Genomic DNA, 24,147 nt, shown 5'->3' with positions numbered 1-24,147 from the left:
TTTGAGAGCTAAAGAAAGAGGACTTGCTTGTTTAGAGTTACACATACAGGTGCACAACCTTTTATCCGAAGATCCAAATAACGAAAACCTCCGAATAGCGACATTTTTTCAGTCCTTGAAAAAAGGTCCTTGAAAACGTTCACGGAGGGCGGCCCGCAGAGGTGACAGCGGAACCTCCGGTCGGTCCTCGAAGAAAGGGGAACTAAATCCCCATTCATAAAAGAGAAGGTGAGGGTATATTGCGGAGAGGGTTAATAATTGATAATATGCTGCTGTCTGCCCGCTGAGTTTAAAAGTTCCCACGGTAGACTCACGATACACAGTGTATCGTGAGTCTTGCGTGGGAACTTTTTAACAGCGGGCAGGGAGCAGCAGATTGTCGCTCCCTTCAGTTTCACCCCACCTACACCCCTCTGCTTCCCGGCCATGTGTGTGACCCCTTCCCTCCCCTCTCCAGCTCCCTGCCCATTGCACCGGCGCGGGGGCTTTGTACTGTCTTTACGTCGGAGCTAGTGCCAGTCACCGGAGACGTCAGGACCAACGGGACACCGACCCCCAGGCCCACTGCAAGCACGGAGATCCCAGAGACCCACAGCCAGCGGCAGCCCAGCCCCGTTCCAACTCCAGAACAAAACTGCAAACTAGCGGGAGACATCGGGACCACCAGAAGCCGCTCCCCGATGGGCCGCTACGGCGACAAGTGGCAGTTCACCCACAGCCCGAGCTGTGCCCCCTCATCGGGACACCGACCCCCAGGCCCACTGCAAGCACGGAGATCCCAGATCAGCAACTCCAGTCCAGCCCCGCTCCAACTCCAGAGGGGCAGCTCTTGCTGGTGCGCAAGGTGCGTCTTGTTCTTGGGGTGGCGCAGCTCGGGCTGTGGGCGAACTGCCACGTCTACGTAGCGGCCCGTCGGGGAGCGGATTCCTCTGGAGTTGGGGGTGGGGGGGGGTATTGTGCTGTTTGATCGCCCCCTGCTATCCCAGGGACAGGGAGACAGGATGTTCACCGACGGCGGCCTGCAGAGGTGACAGCGGAACCTCGGGTCGGTCCTGGAAGAAAGGGGAACTAAATCACCTTCATAAAAGAGAAGTGGAGGGTATATTGCGTGGGAGGGTATATCGCCTACCTGGAAGAAACCAGACATTTTTTCCAGGATGTCGTCTGCACACCAAAGCTCACGTTTGGCGCCAAATGCACGTCGCCTCTGCTGCACACGGATATAAGAGTGTGAAAATGTCGCCTTAGGCCGCCTTAGGGCATGTAGCCCCGCTAGGGTGACATGAGTGCGGGAGGTGATTCAATGCTGCGGTCACATTTACAAATTCAGGAATTCATTCAACACACTGCATTTCATACAGACATTTATTCTGCAAGAAAAAACTACATTGAAGACTCAAACTTGCGACCGAGGAACTGCCGGGATCAAGGCGCAAACTCGCGACCTTGCGGATATGAGCCGAGCACTCTACCACCGAGCCAGCCATTAAAATCTACGCTAAAAAATTTCCATTCCGAAGACCGACAAATTCCAAATTACGAAAAGTGTCTGGTCCCAAGGCTGTCGGATAAAAGGTTGTGCACCTGGACTTGTAAACAAGTGTGAATTTCATCTCAGATCATCTATATAATTAAAACTCAAATCTTGACCACTTCCTGTTTGCACTGCATATTGATTTTAGAAAAAACGCTACCAACTGTGATTTTTGGCCATCTTACTCAGAGTCCCCCTGCGCTGCGCAGGACAAGAGGATTTTTCCCATCGATGAAAATTAAAAGACTTATTAATTTTCAAAAAATGTTGAGATTCTCTCTCCTGTCAATCACAACATGAAGCCCACGCCCTTTCTGATGTGAGGGGGGAGGGACTATAAAACCTGGAATTGTGGATGTGCCTCACTCACTGCAGGATGGGGGAGCAAGAGGTCACGACGCAGTCCGAGCTGTGAATAACACTGAACACATGTCTACTAAACTGTGGGTGGCTTTACTGACCTGTAAGTGCCCTTAATGTGGTCAGAAAATGTAGTTTGAAGATGCAGTTTGAAAATGCAAAAGTGGTTTTGGTTTGAAAATGCAAAAGTGGTGTGCCTTATTGATAAGTGGCGTGCCTTATTGAAAAGTGGCGTGCCTTATTAAAAGGTGGTGTGCCTTATCATATCATATATCATATCTATCTATATATTAAAACTGTGTGTGTGTGTTTGTGGGTGCCAGATTCGGCCTTTGATTCGTTGCTACGCCAAAACAACTCCGAAATTCTCCCAGATTTTTCCCATTTCGCTAGCGATTTCACTTTTACATTCAACCATCCACTCCTCAAAACATTTGGACATTTTTATGTACACGTTTTTTAATAAAATCCTCCCCCCCACACTCACTCATTTAAAAATCTCAAACGAGCTGCTGACGTCACAATCCCACATGTCGACCAATCCAGGCACACCTCCCTCCAAGTATGCTCGTGCCACTGATCGCGCTTCTGGACTCCAGCCCGCCCCCCACTTCACCTCTCTCCCCCATCCTCTCCCCCACTTCATCCCCCTCTTCGCCCCCCCCCCCCCCGTACTCAGGGTCTGAAATGCCGAGTTCTCCTCCCTCCCTTCTCCCCCCCCCCCCCCCCCCCCCCCTTTTTCACCGTCCGCCCACCCGCCCGCTAGCTAGCTAGCAGCAGCAGGCGGCCCTGTTTCTCGCTCTCTCTCTCCCCGGCACAGTGAGCAGATTATTGCGTTCGAGAACCAGCCCTCACCTCTGACGACGTGGACCCCCACCCCTCAAATTCTCCGCACTCCCTCTCCCCATCCGCTCCCTCTCCCTTTCATCTCACCCCTTCCTCTCCCCCCCCCCCTCTCCCATCTCTCCCCCCCTCTCTCTCTCTCCACTCCACTCCTCTCTCCCTCCCCACTCTCCCCCCTCCCCCTCCCTCTCCATTCTTCCCCCTTTCTCCCCTCTCTCTCCCCCCTTTTCTCCCCTCCCCCCCTCCCTCCCACCCCTCCTCTCCCCGTCACCCTACTCCTCTCCCACCCCCCCTCTCTCCCCACCCTCTCCCCCTCTGCACCCCTCTCCACCTCTCTCTCCCCCCTACCCCTCTCCCCCTCCTTCCCCACTCTCTTCCCCTACCCCTCCCCATTCTTCCCCACTTTCTCCCCCCTTCCTCCCTCCCTTCCCTCAATCGCAGCCGATCTTTGGCTTGAGTCTGAAGCGCCGAGGATGCGAAGCCTCACAGTCTCTGATGGAGCCGCTTTCGCAGACTTAACCGTGAGCGGCCCCCGCGTTTAACCAGGGCTCTGGTAACTCGGCATATGATGGGGACGATGCTTCCAGAGGGAAGGCAGGGGCAACTTCGAATCCAGCAGCAGAGTGGCTCCATTAATGGATTCAGTATACATTATCCTAGTTACATCCTCAGTATATCCCTTGACTCTATCTTTAAGAGCGCTATAACTCTTGAAAGCATTCAGAGAATCAGCCTCCACTGCCTTGAGGCAGAGAATTCCACAGATTCACAACTTACCGGGTGAAAAAGATTTTTCTCATAACCATTATAAATGACCTACCCCTTATTCTTAAACTGTGACCCCTGGTTCTGGACTCCCCAACATTGGGAACACTTTTCCTGTCTTTAGTGTCCAAACCCTTAATAATCTTATGTTTCAATAAGATCCCTCTCATCCTTCTAAATTCCAGTCTATACAAGCCCAGTAGCTCTATTCTTTCATCATATGGCAGTCCCACCATCCTGGGAATCAACCTTGTGAACCTAAGCTGCACTCCCTCAATAGCAAGAATGTCTTTCCTCAAATTAAGACCAAAACTGCACACAATGAACTGATGAACAAGGACCCCTAGATCCCATTGTACTTCCCCTTTTTCCTAACTCGACACCATTCAAATAATAATCTGCCTTCCTGTTCTTGCCACCAAAGTGGATAACCTTACATTTATCCACATTAAACTGCATCTGACCACTCACCCAACCTGTCGAAGTCACCTTGCATCATCATAGCATCCTTCACAATTCACACTGCCACCCAGCTTTGTGTCATCTGCAAATTCACTAACATTACATTTAATACCTTCATCTAAATCATTAATGTATATTGTAAATAGCTGCAGTCCCAGCACTGAGCCTTGCGGTACCCCACTAGTCACAGCCTGCCATTCTGAAAGGGACCCGTTACTCCCTACTCGTTGTTTCCCGTCTGCCAACCAATTTTATGTCCATGTCAGTACCCTACCCCCAATACCATGTGCTCTAATTTTGTCCACCAATCCCCTATGTGAGACCGTATCAAAGGCTTGCTGAAAGTCCAGGTACACTACATCCACTGGTTCTCCCTTGTCCAGTTTCCTAGTTACATCCTCAAAAAATTCCAGAAGATTAGTCAAGAATGACCCCCCCCATATAAGTCTCAAAATGTGGTGATGGTGGTTCACTCAATTTTTTTTTTTTAAGTCCCACTACAATCAAGCTGTGGATTGTTTCCTACAATATTTGAACAATAAGATTAGCAAGTGAAATAAATCAATCTTCTGGAGTTTGCCATGGAGCAAACTGCAACTCTATTATTTGGGCTACCTCCATCATAACACAAAGTAAACCCCTAACAATATTTAGACCTAATGACAATATTTCACGCAATGTCATCGCCTGTGAACTGATGCGTACTGGTAACCGTTGGTCTACAATAAAGAACACTGGATAAGAATATTGAAACAAAAATGAGAGTTCAGTTTCAGTTTCTTGTCATGTGTACGAGGTACAATGAAAAGCTTTTGTTGCATGCTAACCAGCTGGCAGAAAGACAATACATAATTACAATGGAGCCATTTACAGTATATAGATAATTAAGGGAATAACATTTAGTGCAAGGTAAAGCCAGCAAAGTCCATTCAAGAATAGTCCGAGGGTCACCAAAGAGGTAGATACTAGTTCAGCACAGCTCTCTGGTTGTGGTGGGATGTTTCAGTTGACTGATAACAGCTGGGAAGAAACTGTCCCTGAATGTGGTGGTGTGTGCTTTCACACTTCTATACATTTTGCCTGATGGGAGAGGAGAGACAAGGGAGTGGCCAGGGTACAGCTTGTTCTTGATTATGCTGCAGGCCTTGCCGAGGCAGCACGAGGTATAAATGAAGTCCATAGAAGGGAGTTTGATTTGTGTGATGGTCTGGACTGCATCCACAATTTGCTGCAATGTCTTGCTGTCTTCGATGGAGCTGTTCCCAAATTTGCGGAAATTGTGGAGAGTTGTAGGGGACATGCTAAACTTCCTAAGCCTTCCACGGGAGTAGAGGTGTTGGTGTGCTTTCTTGGTCACTGCTTCAATATGGGCGATCCGGGAGAAGTTATTGGTGATGTTGAGTCCTAGGAATTTGAAGTTTTCAACCATCTCTACTTCAGCACTGTCAATGTTTAGCTTCCTGAAGTCAATCTCTATCACCTTTTAGGCTGTGGGCCAAGCATCAAAAATGTGTCTAGAAATCGATTTTCGTGACCTACGTCATGGAACTACATTAAATTTTCCACAGGTTTAGATGAAATATAATTTAGAAGGATGTCATAACTCATCAGTGCCAAAAGTTGCACATTAATTAAACTAATTAGAAAATGAGATCAGGAAAGTAAGCGCATCTAGAGGCCAATGCCAATATTACACCATGGGCAGCCTATTTCCGTGTTGCAGCCCATTTAAACTATATTATTATACCTATATATGACATGTAAATATGACTGTAATCAAATATAATCAAGTGTAATTATATTATATAAAAATAATATGATTAATATAATGTTTTAATGGCACTGTCGCAGAGGTCCAGCCTAATTAATGGGTGATGGCAGTTCTTGTGGGTTTATCCCTTTACTGAACCCAATGTGCAGAGTGGGGAGGTCATCGCGATAGTGGGACTGGGGCAGTTCCAGGTTGGGGGACAGTCCTGCAAGGCATCTTCCAGTTGCTGTAATAGGAAATGTAATGAGACTGCAGCAGAGGTCCCAGGTTTTAAGGGCTCATGCACCTGCCTAATTAAAGGGTCAGGACAGATCCTCTGGGTTCCCCCGTTTACTGAACCCCACTGACTGCCATGGTGGGGAGAATGGGGGTAACGGCCATAGTGGGACTGGGGGCAGGGCCAGGCTGGGTGACAGACCTGCAAGAAACCCGTCTTATTTCTGATGCAAATGTCACATCCTGACCAAGAATCGAATGTTCTGATGTTTACTCGATGAGTATTCATTTTAAGCTACAATGAGCCTATATTTATGTTAGACCCCCCCCCCAGGCCGCCTGCCACTGGCGCCTTTGCAAATGAGGGCTATTACGTTTAACCTAAAATAACCCTAAGTGTTGCATTGTTTAAGTATATGTAGAGAGTGAGTGAGTGAGTGAGTGTATACCTGTCAAACGTGTATCTGTGGATGTAAGTGTATGTATGTGTCGATGGATGTACGTGTGGATGGATGTGTACATGTATGTCTGTGTGCAGATGGATGTGTGTGTGTATGGGGGTGTACGTGTGTTTATGCAAGGAAGTGTGCGTACGGATGGATGTGTGTGTGGATGGGTGGACTGTTGCACTGTCATTCACCAGCACGCCATTATCATAAGTAATTCACTCATTGTTTAAATAATTTGACCAAATAAACAGTGAAACGATAGCCATTCAAATAAAACTTTAATCATTTATTTCTCCAATTTATTTGTTTACATTAAGTCTGATCTTCAACTGAATATTCTTCATCAGATTCCAAGTATTTTGATAAGTCCATTGATAAGTTAGTTCAAGTTCAAGTGGAGGGTCAGGCAGAGGCTACAAAAAAAAATCTCATTGTCATTAAGTCTGCATGGACATAAATTCATAAAATTTCAACCTCTTCTTAATGTTAATGAGAATAACACTGTTACTACCATAGATAAATTAGTTCAAGTTCACATACATCAATTCATTTCTACATAAACACCAGCCATTTCTCACTCCAATGGAAGCCTATAAAGCGCAATCAATATTCCTGTTCTTCCTCCCGTGGTCGGGGCCTGGAAACGGCCGCTACGGACAGCACTATGTCCGCAGAGATGATCCGCGGCTCCGCATTCGCGAATCAGCCGCTTCTTAATTGAGACCGTGGCTTCACTATGTTAAGTACATAGGCCCCGCACTTTTTCCCGTGTAAGTTATCGCAGGCAGCTCCGAGAATAGATGGTAAAGAAAACTTAGACTTCAACAAGCTGGCATTAGAGAAAATGTTTAATTTACTTTGTTATGGATACACATAGTTTAGGCCCTCAACTTCATGAATGAGTGAACAAAGGAACAGCCTCCAAATCTCATTTTTTCACATTATAAAAGGGTGCAATTAAATTAAAGTCCATACAGATTAATTGTCATAAATTCAGACTTTAGATCTTACCTTTCAGTTCCAGTTGATTCACAAAGTTTGACTGCGGCACCTCAGCAGGGACATTCCTTTCAAGGCTTTGTTCCTCTTCTATCCACTTAGCTGCACATTCTTCAGACTTCTTAATGCTTTTCTCACTAAATTCAATTATCCTGCTGCAAGTTTCCACGGCATGTATTCCACAGAACAAAGAATCGTCATCGGAATCTCCAGTAAAACAGGCATCAGTGAAGTCCTCTCAGTTGTGTGCTCCCTGCCTAACTGGCCTGAAACAAAGCGCGTGATTGAGTCGGACGCCAGTTGGTCAATGTCAAACGTGCTTTGATGGGACTAAAAATACCTGAAAATGTACTGATCTGCTGCATATTTGCATGCTAAAATGTGTATAAATCATGAAATTTGCTGAGATAAAGCATTAGGTGACCTTGGAATAAACAGATTTTAAAAAGTTTTAGCTAAAGCAATGCATCAAGAACTTATTACACACCTATTCCAGCATGCACAATTACAGGAACAGAGTGTCCCAAATGTATAACCGTACAACATTCCCAGAGAGTTAATATAAAGCAAGTTTGTTCATCAAAATTTTAAGACAAAAGTTAAAGTAGTGAAAATGATTAAAGCCTGGTTACTACTCACACTAGTCTCAGCCTATGGTTGCATAGGCTTCGTTAATCCCAACTTGAAATGTTATTGAACATTTGAGCATTAAATCCTTCCAAAAGTCCAAAATTTCATAGCCAATTAGCAAATACAATGAAGAACATGGCACATCTTATGGGATGGCCATCATATAACCATACAACATATAACAATTACAGCACGGAAACAGGCCATCTCGGCCCTACAAGTCCATGCCGAACAAATTTTTTTCCCCTTAGTCCCACCTGCCTGCACTCGTACCATAACCCTCCATTCCCTTCTCATCCATATGCCTATCCAATTTATTTTTAAATGATACCAATGAACCTGCCTCCACCACTTCCACTGGGAGCTCATTCCACACCGCCACCGGTCTCATATCCTCCAGCAGTACAAATACAAGAAAGCATATACAATCAATTTGTTTTCATTGTATTTTTAACAACTCCAGCAATAAGTACATGAACTGTATATTTCAAGACAAAAACTGTCTTTTGAACATTAAATTTGGCTTTGAAGAATATGCAATTCTACTACAATGGCGCAAGTTCATAAAATGCATTCTGGGTTTTCCACATTGTTCACAAAAATTCTCCTGCTTTGTTTTCCTTTTTGAGATGTGCACCCAAACAACATTTTGGCTAATTTCCCTTGCTGCTACAAATATGTCACCTGCATCAGCAGGCTCTTGTAATAATGCAGCATCTCTTAGTTGCTCTAGCACTGTGCAAGAATCAGCATAAAACAAATAGCCAGCATTTATTTTGTGGCACTTGCAGCACAATGCTCTCAATTTGCTCCTCCATCTTTGTCCAGCAAAAAAAAGTACATGGAACATTCCAAATATTACTCCCATCATTGACACAAGCTTGATGAGCATCATTAGTCATGGTCATATTCTGCAAGAATCTGCAGATTACATACCATTGTTATTACTTATGGATTAATATTATAACCTTCAATAATCAGTTCATTGGTAAGCTTTATAAATACCAAATTTGTTTAAACAATGATATTCTATATTCCACTCGAATTATTTAACGTCTTCTAAAAATTTTGTCACAAACTTATATCAGAGAAGCAGGTTGAAACATTGTGGTTGATCTGCTGCCACACAAGCAACGAGCTTTTTTCAGAATAATGGAAATACCTATATTATAAAGAATTCTATTTCATTATCTGACAAAGATATATAAATCACACTCACTTCAAAATAATAGCTTTAGCATCTGTTATCGAGTCAGAAAAAGATTCCCATCGTAAAGGTTTTCAAAGCGCACCCTTACAAATAATTTTAAGAAGGAACTGCAGATGCTGGAAAATCAAAGGTAGACAAAAATGCTGGAGAAAGTCAGCGGGGGAGGCAGCATCTATGGAGCGAAGGAAATTGGCGATGTTTCGGGTCAAAGCCCTTCTTCAGAAAGATAAGTGATCACTAGAATACATTTCAAACTACATTCCATAATTACAATATTTAAATTAAAAATATTCATTCCCTGGATGAGAGTATTAAAATTTACATTTAATGCCCATGTTGTGCAGCTTAATTTAAATGTAGCAATAAACAATGTAATAATCATAATTTAACTATTGCAACAGGAAGCTGTTCAGGTATTAAGTAAAGAGCCTGTCCCACTTAGGCGATTTTCTTTTTCAGCGACTGTCAGTCGTAGCAGGTCGCCATAAAAGTAGCAACTGGACCACCCCCTACGACAATGTCTGTGACAACCTATCACCTAGTCGACGTCAAGCTACCTACAACCAACAACCCATTAGGACGTGCACCTATGACCACACAGACAACCAAAGTGAACCTACATCCACCAGCAACAATCAGCCTCCATATAACATTCGGCAGGTTAGCTTCCATCCCGTAGCTCTAGGGACCCAGTTTCAATCCTCACCTAGGGTGCAGAGTTTACACGTCTGCAGCAAGATGCTGCAGATGTTCTACCAATCGGTGGTAGCCAGTGCCATTTTCTTCACTGCTGTGTGCTGGACAGCAGGACGAAATCTAGATGCTAACAGGTTTATTAAACATCTCAAACTGTACAATTCCTCCGCCTTTCCCTGCCCCCCCCACCCCCAAAAAAAAACCTTTGGCCATCCTAATCCTTTCCACTCATCACTTTAATTTTGTGGATCTTGTGTATTATGACTGTTGGCAGATCAATTTCCCTCCTGTAATCAAATTCTATTGTATTGTATGTTCTCTCAGTGATCAAGTAAGTTCTTCTGGACATTCTGGTTGCCTCCCATGACATGGTGGGAAATTAATTGGCAATGCAAGTTGTACCTCTGTGTTAGTAAATGCCAAAGTGAATCAAATGGGAATTAACGGGCACGAGGAAGATAACAAGTTGCAGGAGTTTAGGGAAAGAGAATGAGATTACTCCAAATTACAGTGTTGATGAAACTGGTTACTTCTGTGTTGTTACAAGTACAAGGCAAGGTTATTTGCATTACTGAACCACAATCCCTTGTTGAACCAGTTTATCCCAAAGATAGAACAGAGCGGTTTAGCCCTAGTAATTGACAGAGTTGCACAATGTTTTTAAACCAAATTGTGCATATTGTTTGACATCATTATACTAATGCCCAGTGGTTTAATGGACTATGACAAGAACAATTTCATCTCTCGAATCCATCCACATGTTCCCAGCCTGTTTCAGTGAATAAACGTTACCAAATCTATCTTCTAAAATGGAATTCATTCAAAGATCCACTTGCTTGGTCCCAAGACATTTTAGTTCATCACTTGCGCCCAAAATAATTGTTAACACAATCTATTTAACTGAAAAATTCCCCATTTATGAATGCACCATCTTCCTTCCCCATCTCCAATCTTCAATTACGCCAGTTTTCTTTCAGTACCTAACTGAAAATTTTAATCACAACCACTGGTGTTCCTCCTCAAGTCTCTTTCCTCAGAATATCCAATTATGAACCATGGTGTCAACTTTTGCAGGACATTACTTCTTTGAAATGCCTTGGACATCCTATTACATTAAAAGCTTCTGCACTAGTTCGTACAAAATGGAATTCTGCTTTACCGCAGTACGTGCAGTTTTGGTCTCCAAATCTGAGGAAGGACATTATTTCCATAGAGGGAGTGCAGAGAAGGTTCACCAGACTGATTCCTGGGATGTCAGGACTGTCTTATGAAGAAAGACTGGATAGACTTGGTTTATACTCTCTAGAGTTTAGGAGATTGAGAGGGGATCTTATAGAAACTTACAAAATTCTTAAGGGGTTGGACAGGCTAGATGCAGGAAGATTGTTTCCGATGTTGGGGAAGTCCAGGACAAGGGGTCACAGCTTAAGGATAAGGGGGAAATCCTTTAAAACCGAGATGAGGAGAACTTTTTTCACACAGAGAGTGGTGAATCTCTGGAACTCTCTGCCACAGAGGGTAGTTGAGGCCAGTTCATTGGCTATATTTAAGAGGGAGTTAGATGTGGCCCTTGTGGCCAAGGGGATCAGAGGGTATGGAGAAAAGGCAGGTACGGGATACTGAGTTGGATGATCAGCCATGATCATATTAAATGGCGGTGCAGGCTCGAAGGGCCGAATGGCCTACTCCTGCACCTAATTTCTATGTTTCTATGTTTAAAGGGTCAAGGAAAGAACGTTCATGTCGTGGCCCTTTTTCCACCACCACGCACGTTCATAATTCACCACCCAAAATTGAAATGTAGAAAGGCTTTTTTCAACTAGTGTTTCTAGATCCGTGCTCAGATGTGTTACAAAAAAAAAAAAATCACAACATCCTTTACCTAGGAACACAATTCCACACAACAACGGGGTCATCTCTCTATACAGACCAATTATTACTATGCCTCCAGTGGGTTGTTCTATCAATGGAAAGCTTGGTTAACTGGACAAAAAATCATGACATTCTAACAAAAACATTTTTTTGCTTCTCATGAAAAGAGGCAGGCAAAATCAAGTTTAAGATTAGTCTGGTCTTTCTTCAGCAAAGTGATCCAAGGTGCATCAGCAGTATTACCAAGTGAATTTGCCATTAATTTGCTCTTTGATGCTCAATTTCAATCTCACCATGACCAGAGCTCAACCATGGGAGCAAATACAAAAACTAATATTCCACAAGCAAATCAAAATAATGCTTATGACCACTTTTGACCAAGTATGATAACATGGAAAAATAAAACTGAACGGAAAAAATCTCTACTGTAATATGAAAGATGATAGTCCCCAGACTTTTTAATGAACTTTTCTTCAATCCAATATGAAAGTGCTTTATTAAGGAATTAACCTTGTAAACCTACGCTGCACTCCCTCAATAGCAAATTCCTCAAATTAGGGGACCAAAACTACACACAATACTCCAGGTGTGGTCTCACTAGGGCCCTGTACAACTGCAGAAGGAACTCTTTGCTCCTATACTCAACTCCTCTTGTTATGAAGGTTCTTGTGACAAAATGGGATTGCCACCACCTGCAGGTACCCCAAGTGACATACTATTCAATTTGGAAAAATATTGCCACCAGATCCACACCCCAGAAATCACTACTCAGGGATGTATATTCACCAGAAATACATCACCAGTGCAAGGCAGCTGACTAAGGACAATTACAAATATGCAATAAGTGCGAGACTTGCCAGAGATATTCAGATCCTGATATCAGGAGTGATAGGAGTAGAATTAGGCCATTCAGTCCATCAAGTCTACTCACCCGTTCAATTGAGACCAATCTATCTCTCCCTCCCTATCCCTATTCTCCTGCCTTCTCACCAAAACCTGACACCTGTACTAGTCAAAAGTCGATCTCTCTTGACATCTCATTCTATCTATGTCTGCCTTACCATCACCTCATGCTTTCTGCAATTTAAGCATCTGCACTTAAAAGTTCATGTCACACTCTAGTAGTAAACGGGACATATTCCTCACACAGTACCCACTATTACATTTTCACCAAGCAAATCCACTTTAATCCACGAGTAATCAAACTACCTTCAACTCCAGGCGTTTTCCCCTTTTACTCTGTTGTCTTCTCTCCTGCATTGTCCTTGCAGTGTAGAGATACCATTCCTTTCAACTCCACCCAATGCATTGACCTTTGCCTTTTGGACGTATCGACAACCCAGTATAACATTCACCCCGACCCTAGCAGTCACGACTTCGTGGCGCATACAACCTCTAGGCACCCACAGGCCGATGTACACTCGGGCGTGCCCTGCACACACACACACACACACACACACACAAAACACGTGCTTGAACCTCGAGTCGGACACACCCACCCTCGGAAACATAAACCAATAGTCACAAGTGTAAATATTATGAAGTGTAATTTACTTCTTAACCAAAATGAAATCCAGTTCCAAACAAATATAATTGCTTGAGAGAGAGTTAGGGCGGATGAGATGGAGTGAGAGCGGGGAAGGGGAGAGGGGTCGGGGTTAGACCTGGAGTAACTCAGCGGGGTTGTGTCGGGGCTGTGGGGGTCGGGGCTGTGGGGGTCGGGAAGGAAGCTGGGGGTCGGGGGGGGTAACACAGCTGTGATGCCCACCACGCTGGGGCTGTCCTCTCGTGTAGAGGGCGGGCTCTCTCCCCGCGCCTACACCTGCTCAAAGTTTCCGAGGGCGACGGCCGCCGCTGACAGCCGGACTCACCGTACACTCGGATCCAGCCGTGGTGCAGACTGGCAGCGAAGTGGAGCAGGGAGTGCAGCTCGATGGCGGCGTCCATTGAGGAAGAGGAGCGGCGGGTCCGGGTCCGCTCGAGCCGGTAACGGTCCCGTCCTCACCTCACATTCACCTCAGCCGCCCGCACACCTCGTCCTCACAACAAACCGCTCTCCACGTCTTTATTATTGTTGTTATCCTCTCTTCCAAACCCCTCAACTTGCATTGACGTCTCCTCACGCGGCCGGAGACAGCGCCCTTTATTCAATTCGAATTAAATCACCTGGCGCCGTCCCCGCCCCGTCCCGCCCTCGCCGCGCCCTCGTCCCGCCCCGTCCCGCCCTCGTCCCGCCCTCGTCCCGCCCTCGTCCCGCCTTCGCCCAGCGCGATAGGCGGCGGCGGCTCGAGTGACGGAGGACCTGCCCAGTCACCGGCGGACCCGGGTTTGATCGACGGACCTCTTGCCCAGTTGGTAACCAGGCTTGGAATGGTTGGCAGAGACAACCACCAATCAGGAATGCAGATGAGTGGGCCGGGCCGTTGAGGGAGAGGCTGTGCAGCCAATTAGCGCTCTGTCCAAGGCTCTTGATTCCCAGGTTGGACTGCATGTGATGGACTGTATGTGGTTCTAATGTTCCCAGGAACACCTGCAGATTGCAACATGTTGAGGGTTTTTTCTAACACACCATATCTGAATGACAAATCAGCCTTGACTTCATTACCTCAAATTTAACCTCAAGATTTCAAACAAAGAGAGCTACTTTATTAATCACAATCTTTCATGGGAAATGGTAAGCACAAAATCGCTGGAGTAACTCAGCAGGACAGGCAGCATCCCTGGAGGGAAGGAATGAATGAATGACGTTTCATGTCAAGACCCTTCTTCAGACCCAGACTCGACCCTAAACATCAATCATTCTTTCTCTCCAGAGATGCTGCCTGTCCTGCTGAGTTACTCCAGCATTTTGTGTATATCTTTGGTGTAAACTAACATCTGCAGTTCTTGCCTACACAAGGGAAATGTTAAATTTGCTCAATGCACATGCTAATTTCCACCCAAAATTTTGCAATAGTTGTTTTATCCAATTCCCCAAACAAGTCCTTTTCATCAACACAGTTACCAGGGAGCGCCAAGGGACCAAACAAGAGCACAGTTTCCACTGCACAGTTCGTATTGCAAAATAAATGAGACAGAGTGAAACATGGTGGAGAATAGATGTGCATACCACAAACAAAAAACAGGAAATGCAATGACTCTGCATTTTTCTCACAGTATAGAATATATGAAATTCAGACACTAGTTTATAATCAGAATACTGAAAGGAAAACACTGGGGAACAATAGCAGCAGAAATCATCCAAAAACGTCCTCTGGCCTGTGCTACCATAACAGCTGCAGTATGTAAATCAAGGCTGACTACACAAACAATGTTGTGGGTGCTACAATATATATTAACATATCTGCATCTAAACTCTATATACCCATCTTGGATTCATATATTTTAATATTTTAATCTGACAAATCTTTATCCCCATCCAGCATGTACAGTTTTTTGGGAAGTTTTAGAGTATTACTAGACCAAGTAATATTCTAAAAATCCCCTCCCCTAATGCAATATTCCAGCACTCACCCGTTCCCCCAACGCAACTTGTCCTCCAATGCAACGCGGGGGTGGGGGGTGGTGGGGGGGGGGGGGGGGGGGGGGGGGGGGGGGGGGGGGGGGGGGGGGGGGTGGGGGGGGGGGTGGGGGGGGGGGGGGAGGGGTGGGGGGGGGGGGGGGGGGTGTTGGGAGGGGGGGGGGGAGAGAGAGGGGGGGAGAGAGGGGATGCCTCTGCAATTTTGGTCCTTCTCTTGCTCAGAGCAAATTTCAGAACTATGTGCAATGAAGTCTCTATGGTTTCTGAGCTGTTGTCAGGGATGTGAAGTTAGAGAATGACCTTGAATCAATCTATCTATCTATCTATCTATCTCTCTCTCTATCTATCTATCTATCTATCTATCTATCAATCTATCTATCTATCTATCTATCTATCTATCTATCTATCTATCTATCTATCTATCTATCTATCTATCTATCTATCTATCTATCTATCTATCTATCTATCTATCTATCTATATAAAATCTCAAATCAGTCCGCCTGCAGTACGGATCCCTTCCTGCCTTTCGATTCGTTGACGGCTGCTCCTTCCTCAGCTTCCAACACACTTCGAAACAATGTTGCAAGACAGGAACACTGAACTTTTCACTGCTGCAGCAGGCAGGGATTTTTTTTAAAGAGGCAGGGCAGTGCTGGAATCTTACTTTTGAGAACGGCTTCAGTTCCATTGGAGGAGACGGGTGCATGGTGGAATATTGGGTTGGGGGATCACACCATTGGGGGAGCAGACCCAACGGGTCTGCACTTGGTCTAGTACATAACTAAAATTCTGATCTTGTGCTTTTCCGGTTTGCGCGGTTTCTCTATTTGCGCAAAAACAGTACGTGATAGCACTACAATTTTTCACCAGCTCACTCGCTGTTTTCCTGTGCTGCGTTGCAATAAATTTTGTTCCGATCATTAGAAGCTGCTTGATGAATCTGTGGCCCTTTTGGCTTCTTTTAAAACTTTAATGATTAATAACTTTTGAAATATAGCATGAAATGTGAATGGAACCTGTTTATTGCGTCGACTGGGTTAATGTGAGTAATAGTCTGTAAAAATGTAAATTCTAGGGCATAGCGTTTTGATGATTGTAGAGAAACACATACGGACACTCAAGCACGTATAAATACATACGAGACTTTTATAGGTATACTAGACCAAGTGCAGACTCGTTGGGTCTGCTCCCCCAACGATGTGCGTTGGGGAGCTGATGAAGCTGTTTTTGAAATGTGGCCCTCCCCCTGACGTCACTGGAAGGTGGTGGAATATTCTGTTTCACTGTACCGTTGGGAGTGGGGGTGGGGGGGTCATCGTGACATCTCTGGCAGCTGGTGTTTTAAGGGGGCGGGGGTGTGAATAACTCCCCTTTCACACAGAGAATTGTGAGTCTGTGGAATTCTCTGCCTCAGAGGGCGGCGGAGGCTGGTTCTCTGAATACTTTCAAGAGAGAGCTAGATAGGGCTCTTAAAGATAGCGGAGTCAAGGGATATGGGGAGAAGGCAGGAATGGGGTACTGATTGGGGATGATCAGCCATGATCACATTGAATAAGGGTGCTGGCTCAATTGGCCGAATGACCTACTCCTGTACCTATTGTCTATTGTCTATTACCTGGGGGGGAGGGGGCGGGGGGTGTGAACAACCTGTGGGGGGGAGTGGACGGAGGTTGTGAATAACCAGGGGTGATGGGGCGGGTGGTCTATAACCCAGGGGGGGTGGGGGCATAGGGTGTGGCACTCGGCAGCTTGAGAGCCCATTGTGATTATCATCACTTAGGTGTGTTGCAAAACCTACCTTAAGCGTCGCTGCAGATCTGTCCAAGCCCATGTGTGTGATTATGGCGCCGTTTAGAGGGGGGCGGGTTTAAAACGCGATTTTCCCTAGGCTGTTCAAATCGAGTTTATTCAGCCTACCTCAGGTGCTGATGAAAAATCGCTTGAAGTTTCACTCGCTGGAGCTATTCTTACATTTTACGGGTTTATTTAATTATTATAGTAAGTTCAAAATTAACCTCTAAACCCGCGACCGCCGACAACGGACCGGATCTTATACAGGGGACAACGGAAGGTAGGTTGTTTATTTTTACATTAAAAAGCGCTTCTTAAGATCCCTTTATACAAAGTTTTATGTTGCGAGTAGCTAATTTGGGGCCCCATTAAATCCCGCAGTATTTTTCTGGGCATTTGGGGGCACAAATCTACCGCAATGTGAACGTTCTAAACCAGCGCGTTTCACAGGATCCCACTCGAAAGCTGATAAAAATGGCCATTAATTTACAGCAATTGAACACTAAATTCCTTCCATTTGGCCTATAAATTAATGTAAATGAGATTTAAAAATCATGTTTTATTGTGAATTCTTTGTGGATATTATTTGGACACCTAGGCTATTTAAAAATGTTAATCATTTCTTAAGAAATGGATAGATGTTTAGATCTAGTAATTGAAGTTTGGAATTAGCTACAATTGGGTAACTAACTAATGATATGCTTTAATTTCAGGTCATCCAAGTAAGATTATTTTATATTTGTTTCAGAATGCTTCAATCTATGATAACTGAAAACTTAATTCAGTTCTCTTAATTTTTAAGAAAGTTATGGGCTTTTGACTGTCCACAATCACGGCTTTTTTGTTATGTCCATAGAAAATCAGTAGGGAACAAGATGCTAATTTCCGAGTATGAAAATGGTCATAACTTTTTAAATACTTGAGATATGAAAGTGAATTAGGTGCCAAATTAAACTTATTTTTATGCTTTATCTGACGGGATAAATTGCAGACTTGATTTTTAAAATCTCAAAATTTTGTAACATTGCTACATCACTGGAAGCTCCTGGAAAAAAAGGCTGTCTGTGAGAAGCTGCGGTTACCATTGACAACGTCCCATTGTGATGTCATTGTGGCACTCAGCAGCTTGAGAACCCATTGTGATTGGTGCACTGTGAGTGGCATTGTGACATCATCATTGGAAAGTCCTGCGAAAAGGCTGTGTTTGAGAACCGTTTTTTGCCTATGTTTAAACTTGAATCGTCAATAACTTGTGAAATCTATATTACTAAAACTCTGTTCTTGACCGATTTTGCCGATCTGTGCTGCGATATCCGAGAGAACGCCGCCACCTACGGCCGTCATTTTTGGCCACCTCGTTCAGAGCCCCCCTCCGCCATATGTGTGCCGAGGATTTTTCCCGTCGATGAAATATGACAGAGATATTCATGATTTTACAAAATTCCCCATTCTCTCTGCTGCCCCCGCTGGCATTAGGGGGGAGGGACTATAAAACCAGGAAGTGGTGTGCCTCATTCAGTCTCTTCAAGATGGAGGAAGGCAGAGGGTCACGTTTCTCTGAGCTGTGAATAACACTGAACACATGTCCACACAACTATGAGTAAGTACCCTTAATGTGGTTTGAACATGAAAATATGCTTAAAGTAAAAAAGCACTGCCTGCAAATGGTTGTTTGGGTTGAAATAAAAAGGCACTCTCTCTCTCTCTCTCCCCTCCTCTCCTCTCCTCCTCTCCCCCTCTCCTCCCCCTCCCCTCACCTCACCCCCTCTCAGCACACCCCCTCGCTCCCCCTCTCCTCTCCCCCCCCCCTCTCCTCTCCCCCCCCCCCCTCCTCTCCTCTCCCCCCCCCCCCCCCCCCCCTCTCCCCCCCCCCCCTCTCTCTCCCTCCCCCCCTCTCTCCCTCTCCTCTCCCCCCTCCTCTCCCCCCCTCCCTCCTCTCCCCCCCCTCTCCTCTCTCCCCCCTCCTCCTCTCCCCCCCTCCCCTCTCCCCCCTCCCCCCTCCCCCCCTCCCCCCTCCTCTCCCCCCTCCTCCTCTCACCCCCCCCCCCCCTCTCCCCCCCCTCCCCCCTCTCTCCACCACCGCTCTGCCCACCTCCCCCTCCTCCCCTCCCTCCCCACCCCCCCCCCGTCCACACCCCTCTCTCCCCCTCCCCTCCACACATACCATACCCCCTTCCCTCCCCCCCTCCCTACTGCCCCCCTCTCCCCCTCCCGTCACCTCACCACCCCTCTCAGCACTCCCCCCTCTCTCCTCCCTCCCCTCCCCCCCTCTCTCTCTCTCTCCCCCTCCCCCCTCCCTCTCCCCCCCCCTCTCCCCCTCCCCCCCCTCCCCCCCCCTCCCCCTCCTCTCCCCTCCCCCTCTCCCTCTCCCTCTCCCCGCCCCCCCCCCCCCCTCCCTCCCCCCCCTCTCCTCTCCTCCCCTCTCTCCTCTCCCCCTCTCTCCCCCTCCTCCCCTCCCTCCCCTCCTCCCCTTCCGTTCCTCCCCTCTCTTCCAAAATTCCCCCCCCCAGGCTCTCTCCCCCCTGTTAGGGAAGTCTCCCTGGTCACAGCCCTCTAAAACCTGAGAAGAACTTTTTCCCAGAGAGTCCCACTCTCTCTCTCTGCCTCTTAGTTTTCATCCCCCTCTTAAGAGGGAGTTCCATGTGGCCCCTCAGGGGGTATGGAGAGAAGGCAGGTAGAGGCCGAGTTGGGATGATCCCATGATCATATTGAATGGCGGTGCAAGGGGCCGAATGGCCTACTCCTGCACCTAATTTCTATGTTTCCTAAACCCCCCCTCCCCACACCCCTACCCCCCTTCCCTCCACCCTCCCTCCCCCCTCCCCCTCCCCCCCCCTCAGCACTCCCCTCTCCCCCTCTCCCCCCCCCTCTCTCCCCTCCCCCCCCCCCCCCTCTCCCCCCTCCCCCCTCTCTCCCCCCTCCTCCCCTCCCTCCCCTCCCCCACCCTCCCTCCCCCCTAAACCCCCTCCCATCCACACCCCCTACCCTCTTCCCTCCACCCTTCCCCCTCCCTCCCCCTCCCCCTCCCTGCTCCCCACCTCTCCCTCTCACCCCCCTCACACCCCCTCTCTCTCTCCCCCTCACTCGCACCCTCTCTCTCTCCTCCCCCCTTACCCACCCACCCTTCCTCTTCTCCTCCCTCCCCACCCTTCTCTCCCTCTGCCCCTCTCTTGCCCCTCTCTCTCTGTCTCTGTCTCTGCCCCTCTCTCTCTCTGCCCTCACTCTCATCCCCCTCCCCCCCCCCCCCCCCCCCCCCCCCCAGATGTGACTGCAATTTGGGGCCTTAGCGTCAGTAGATACGGTGGTTATGGGATAATGGGGAAAATTAATAATATTAATATTATATCAAGGGGGGTAATTAGCATGAGTGCGGTGGGGGGGGGGGGGATAGTTAGTGTGTGTGACGCTGCATGCCGCCTACCCCCCCACAACCGCACGTTGGGGGAACAGACCCAACGGGTTTGCACTTGGTCTAGTATAGGATAAAATCTTAAGTGAACCTGATTACTGCGTGGAGGGGAAAAATGTGAGTAAGAATATTAAAATTTAAGCATTTTGACGAAGGTAGAGAATACATATGGACCCACACGCACGCACGTATACATACAAGATGAAACTTTTAATAGTATATAGATAGGTACTGCCTGGTAGTGGTGTTCAAAAGGTCCTGCACTAAATAATGTTGGTCTAATAATTCTGGGGTGGAAGATTGCAACCTTCCCTGTTTCGACTAACGCAATCAACTCGATGTACACAAACGGAAGATCAAATAGAACAAGTTGTCCAACAACTTTAGGCTGTGCACACCACACAAAAGAAGAAGAAGTCTAATAATTCTAATGATGTGGCATCACAAACCTATTATAATATACATAAAAGACACACTCAAAGAATAGTTCCTGGGTACACAACGTTTAAAATTTAAAGTTATTGTAGCTTTAAAAGTTTTAAATGGGGAGTCTTACGTTCTAGTAGCTGTTTGTTTAATTCATGTTATAGAACATCTTAGGAGACTTGCAATTTTCATACCATCAATAAGTTATTCATCATCACACCTGATTAAACAGAGATTTTATGTGAGTAAATTTCAAGGGCTTTTGTTCCATGAACAATTGATAATTTACTCTGATTGAATTACTACTTTGTAGTTCACTGCAAGATATCCATATTTGCAGAATGGTCCTAGAAATATGAACTACTAATATTGAAAGGATTATTTAGTACAATGCATTTATTACGTTCTTTAATTCAAAAATGTTTCTGTTCTGGTGATTTTGTTTGTTCAGGATTTTACAATATTTGCAAAACCAGTTAATCGACTTATCGCTGATATTTATCATAGATTTTATTCTATCACAATAATTTCCAAATAATTACACACTGTAAAGTCAATAGAGAATGCAAAAAATGACTGATGGATGAGGAATCAATTTTAATCTTTTCATGCCTGACAAAAACAAAAGATAGGAAAACAAAATTGGCAGCCATCTTCATTTAAATTTGGACCACGTTTGGCTTTTAAAATTTGCATTTATTTCAGTGAGATAAAGGCACTTCTATTGACTTAATTAGACACAAAGCTTCAAGACAATTACAGGAAATCTGAGACATTGCTGACATAAACATTATTAGTTCTGTTCACATTTGATGTGTTTTTAATATGTATCTTGTAACTGGCCAGGAAACTGAAATGAATAGATTGGATTGATATGTTCTAGGAAAGTTGAAGCCTATTGTTCAGCCTCCTGCACGCCATTGAACTCATGCAAAATATTGTTTCCCAATGAAAATATTCAAACTTGATAAGCGAATTCATCTTCCTAACAACGAGCCAATGCATCCATCAAAATCTATCAAGTAACATTTTATCAAAAGTGTCCAAGAATCTTTTTCTTCCTCAAATAAAGTCCAAAAATCTTAACAATTTCCTGTTTCTTTTTAAATGTAGAGTTACAGTCATAGACTCATACAGCACGGAAACAGCCCAACTTGCCAAAGCCAACTAAGATGCCCATCTACACTAGTCCCATCTGTCCGTGTTTGGCCCATATTCCTGAAATCCTTTCTTATCCATGTACCTGTCCAGATGCCTTTTAAATTTTTGTTATAGTACCTGCAATTCTCTCCTCTGGCAGCTTGTTCTATAGACCCACCACCCTATATGTGAAAAATAAATAATCTATTCTACTCATGATTTTATACACCTCTATAAGATCACCCTTTACACTCCTGCGTTCCAAGGAATAAAGTCCTAGCTTGCCCAATCTCGCCCTATAGCTCAGGCCCTCAAGAGCTGGCAAATCCTCGGAAACCTTCTCTGTTCTCTTTCCAGCTTAACAAAATCCATCCTGTAGCAGGATGACTAAAACTGAACACAATACTCCAAATGCGGCCTCACCATAGTCTTGTACAAATCCAACCTAACATCTCAATTTCTAAACTGACTGATGAAAGTTGACCACACTATCTACCTGTATCGCCACTTTCAAGGAACTATGTATTTGCACTTACATAGAAACATAGAAATTAGGTGCAGGAGTAGGCCATTCGGCCCTTCGAGCCTGCACCCACATTAAATATGATCATCCAACTCAGTATCCCGTACCTGCCTTCTCTCCATACCCCCTGATCCCCTTAGCCACAAGGGCCACATCTAACTCCCCCTTAGATATAGCCAATGAACTGGCCTCAACTACCCTCTGTGGCAGTGAGTTCCAGAGATTCACCACTCTCTGTGTGAAAAAAGTTCTTCACATCTCGGTTTTAAAGGATTTCCCCCTTATCCTTAAGCTGTGACCCCTTGTCCTGACTTCCCTAACATCGGGAACAATCTTCCTGCATCTAGTCTGTCCAACCCCTTAAGAATTTTGTAAGTTTCTATAAGATCCCCTCTCAATCTCCTAAATTCTAGAGAGTATAAACCAAGTGTATCCAGTCTTTCTTCATAAGACAGTCCTGACATCCCAGGAATCAGTCTGGTGAACCGTCTCTGCACTCAGTCTATGGCAATAATGTCTTTCCTCAGATTTGGAGACCAAAACTGTACGCAATACTCCAGGTGTGGTCTCACCAAGACCCTGTACAACTGCAGTAGAACCTCCCTGCTCCTATACTCAAATCCTTTTGCAATGAAAGCTAACATACCATTCGCTTTCTTTACTGCCTGCTGCACCTGCATGCCTACCTTCAATGACTGGTGTACCATGATACACATGTCTCGCTGCATCTCCCCCTTTCCCAATCGGCCACCATTTAGATAATAGTCAGCTTTCCCGTTTTTGCCAGCAAAATGGATAACCTCACATTTATCCACATTATACTGCATCTGCCAAACATTTGCCCACTCACCCAGCCTATCCAAGTCACCTTGCAGTCTCCTAGCATCCTCCTCACAGCTAACACTGCCCCCCAGCTTAGTGTCATCCGCAAACTTGGAGATATTGCCTTCAATTCCCTCATCCAGATCATTAATATATATTGTAAATAGCTGGGGTCCCAGCACTGAGCCTTGCGGTACCCCACTAGTCACTGCCTGCCATGTGTGAAAAGGACCCGTTTACTCCTACTCTTTGCTTCCTGTTTGCCAGCCAGTTCTCTATCCACATCAATACTGAACCCCCAATGCCATGTGCTTTAAGTTTGTATACTAATCTCTTATGTGGGACCTTGTCGAAAGCCTTCTGGAAGTCCAGATACACCACATCCACTGGTTCTCCCCTATCCACGCTACTAGTTACATCCTCGAAAAATTCTATAAGATTCGTCAGACATGATTTACCTTTCGTAAATCCATGCTGACTTTGTCCAATGATTTCACCACTTTCCAAATGTGCTGCTATCCCATCTTTAATAACTGACTCTAGCAGTTTCCCCACTACCGATGTTAGACTAACTGGTCTGTAATTCCCCATTTTCTCTCTCCCTCCCTTCTTAAAAAGTGGGGTTACGTTTGCTACCCGCCAATCTTCAGGAACTACTCCAGAATCTAAAGAGTTTTGAAAGATTATTACTAATGCATCCCCTATTTC

At 45.6% G+C, this 24,147-nt stretch overlaps 1 protein-coding gene across 2 annotated transcripts in view; it reads right to left on the bottom strand.

Moving 5' to 3' along the window:
• The window catches only part of LOC129711830 (disabled homolog 2-interacting protein-like), a 625,376-nt gene extending 611,402 nt beyond the window's left edge, over nt 1–13,974 (bottom strand). For both annotated transcript variants that reach the window (XM_055659772.1, XM_055659773.1), the window contains exon 1: nt 13,679–13,974. In XM_055659772.1, coding sequence (XP_055515747.1) covers nt 13,679–13,754 — 76 coding nt within the window. In that variant the 5' untranslated portion in view covers nt 13,755–13,974. The remainder of the gene's footprint in view (nt 1–13,678) is intronic.
• Nucleotides 13,975–24,147: the final 10,173 nt, after the last annotated feature.

This window comes from Leucoraja erinacea, chromosome 31, assembly GCF_028641065.1.
Source record: "Leucoraja erinacea ecotype New England chromosome 31, Leri_hhj_1, whole genome shotgun sequence".
Taxonomy (NCBI): domain Eukaryota; kingdom Metazoa; phylum Chordata; class Chondrichthyes; order Rajiformes; family Rajidae; genus Leucoraja; species Leucoraja erinaceus.
This window is presented reverse-complemented; position numbering and strand designations above follow the sequence as displayed.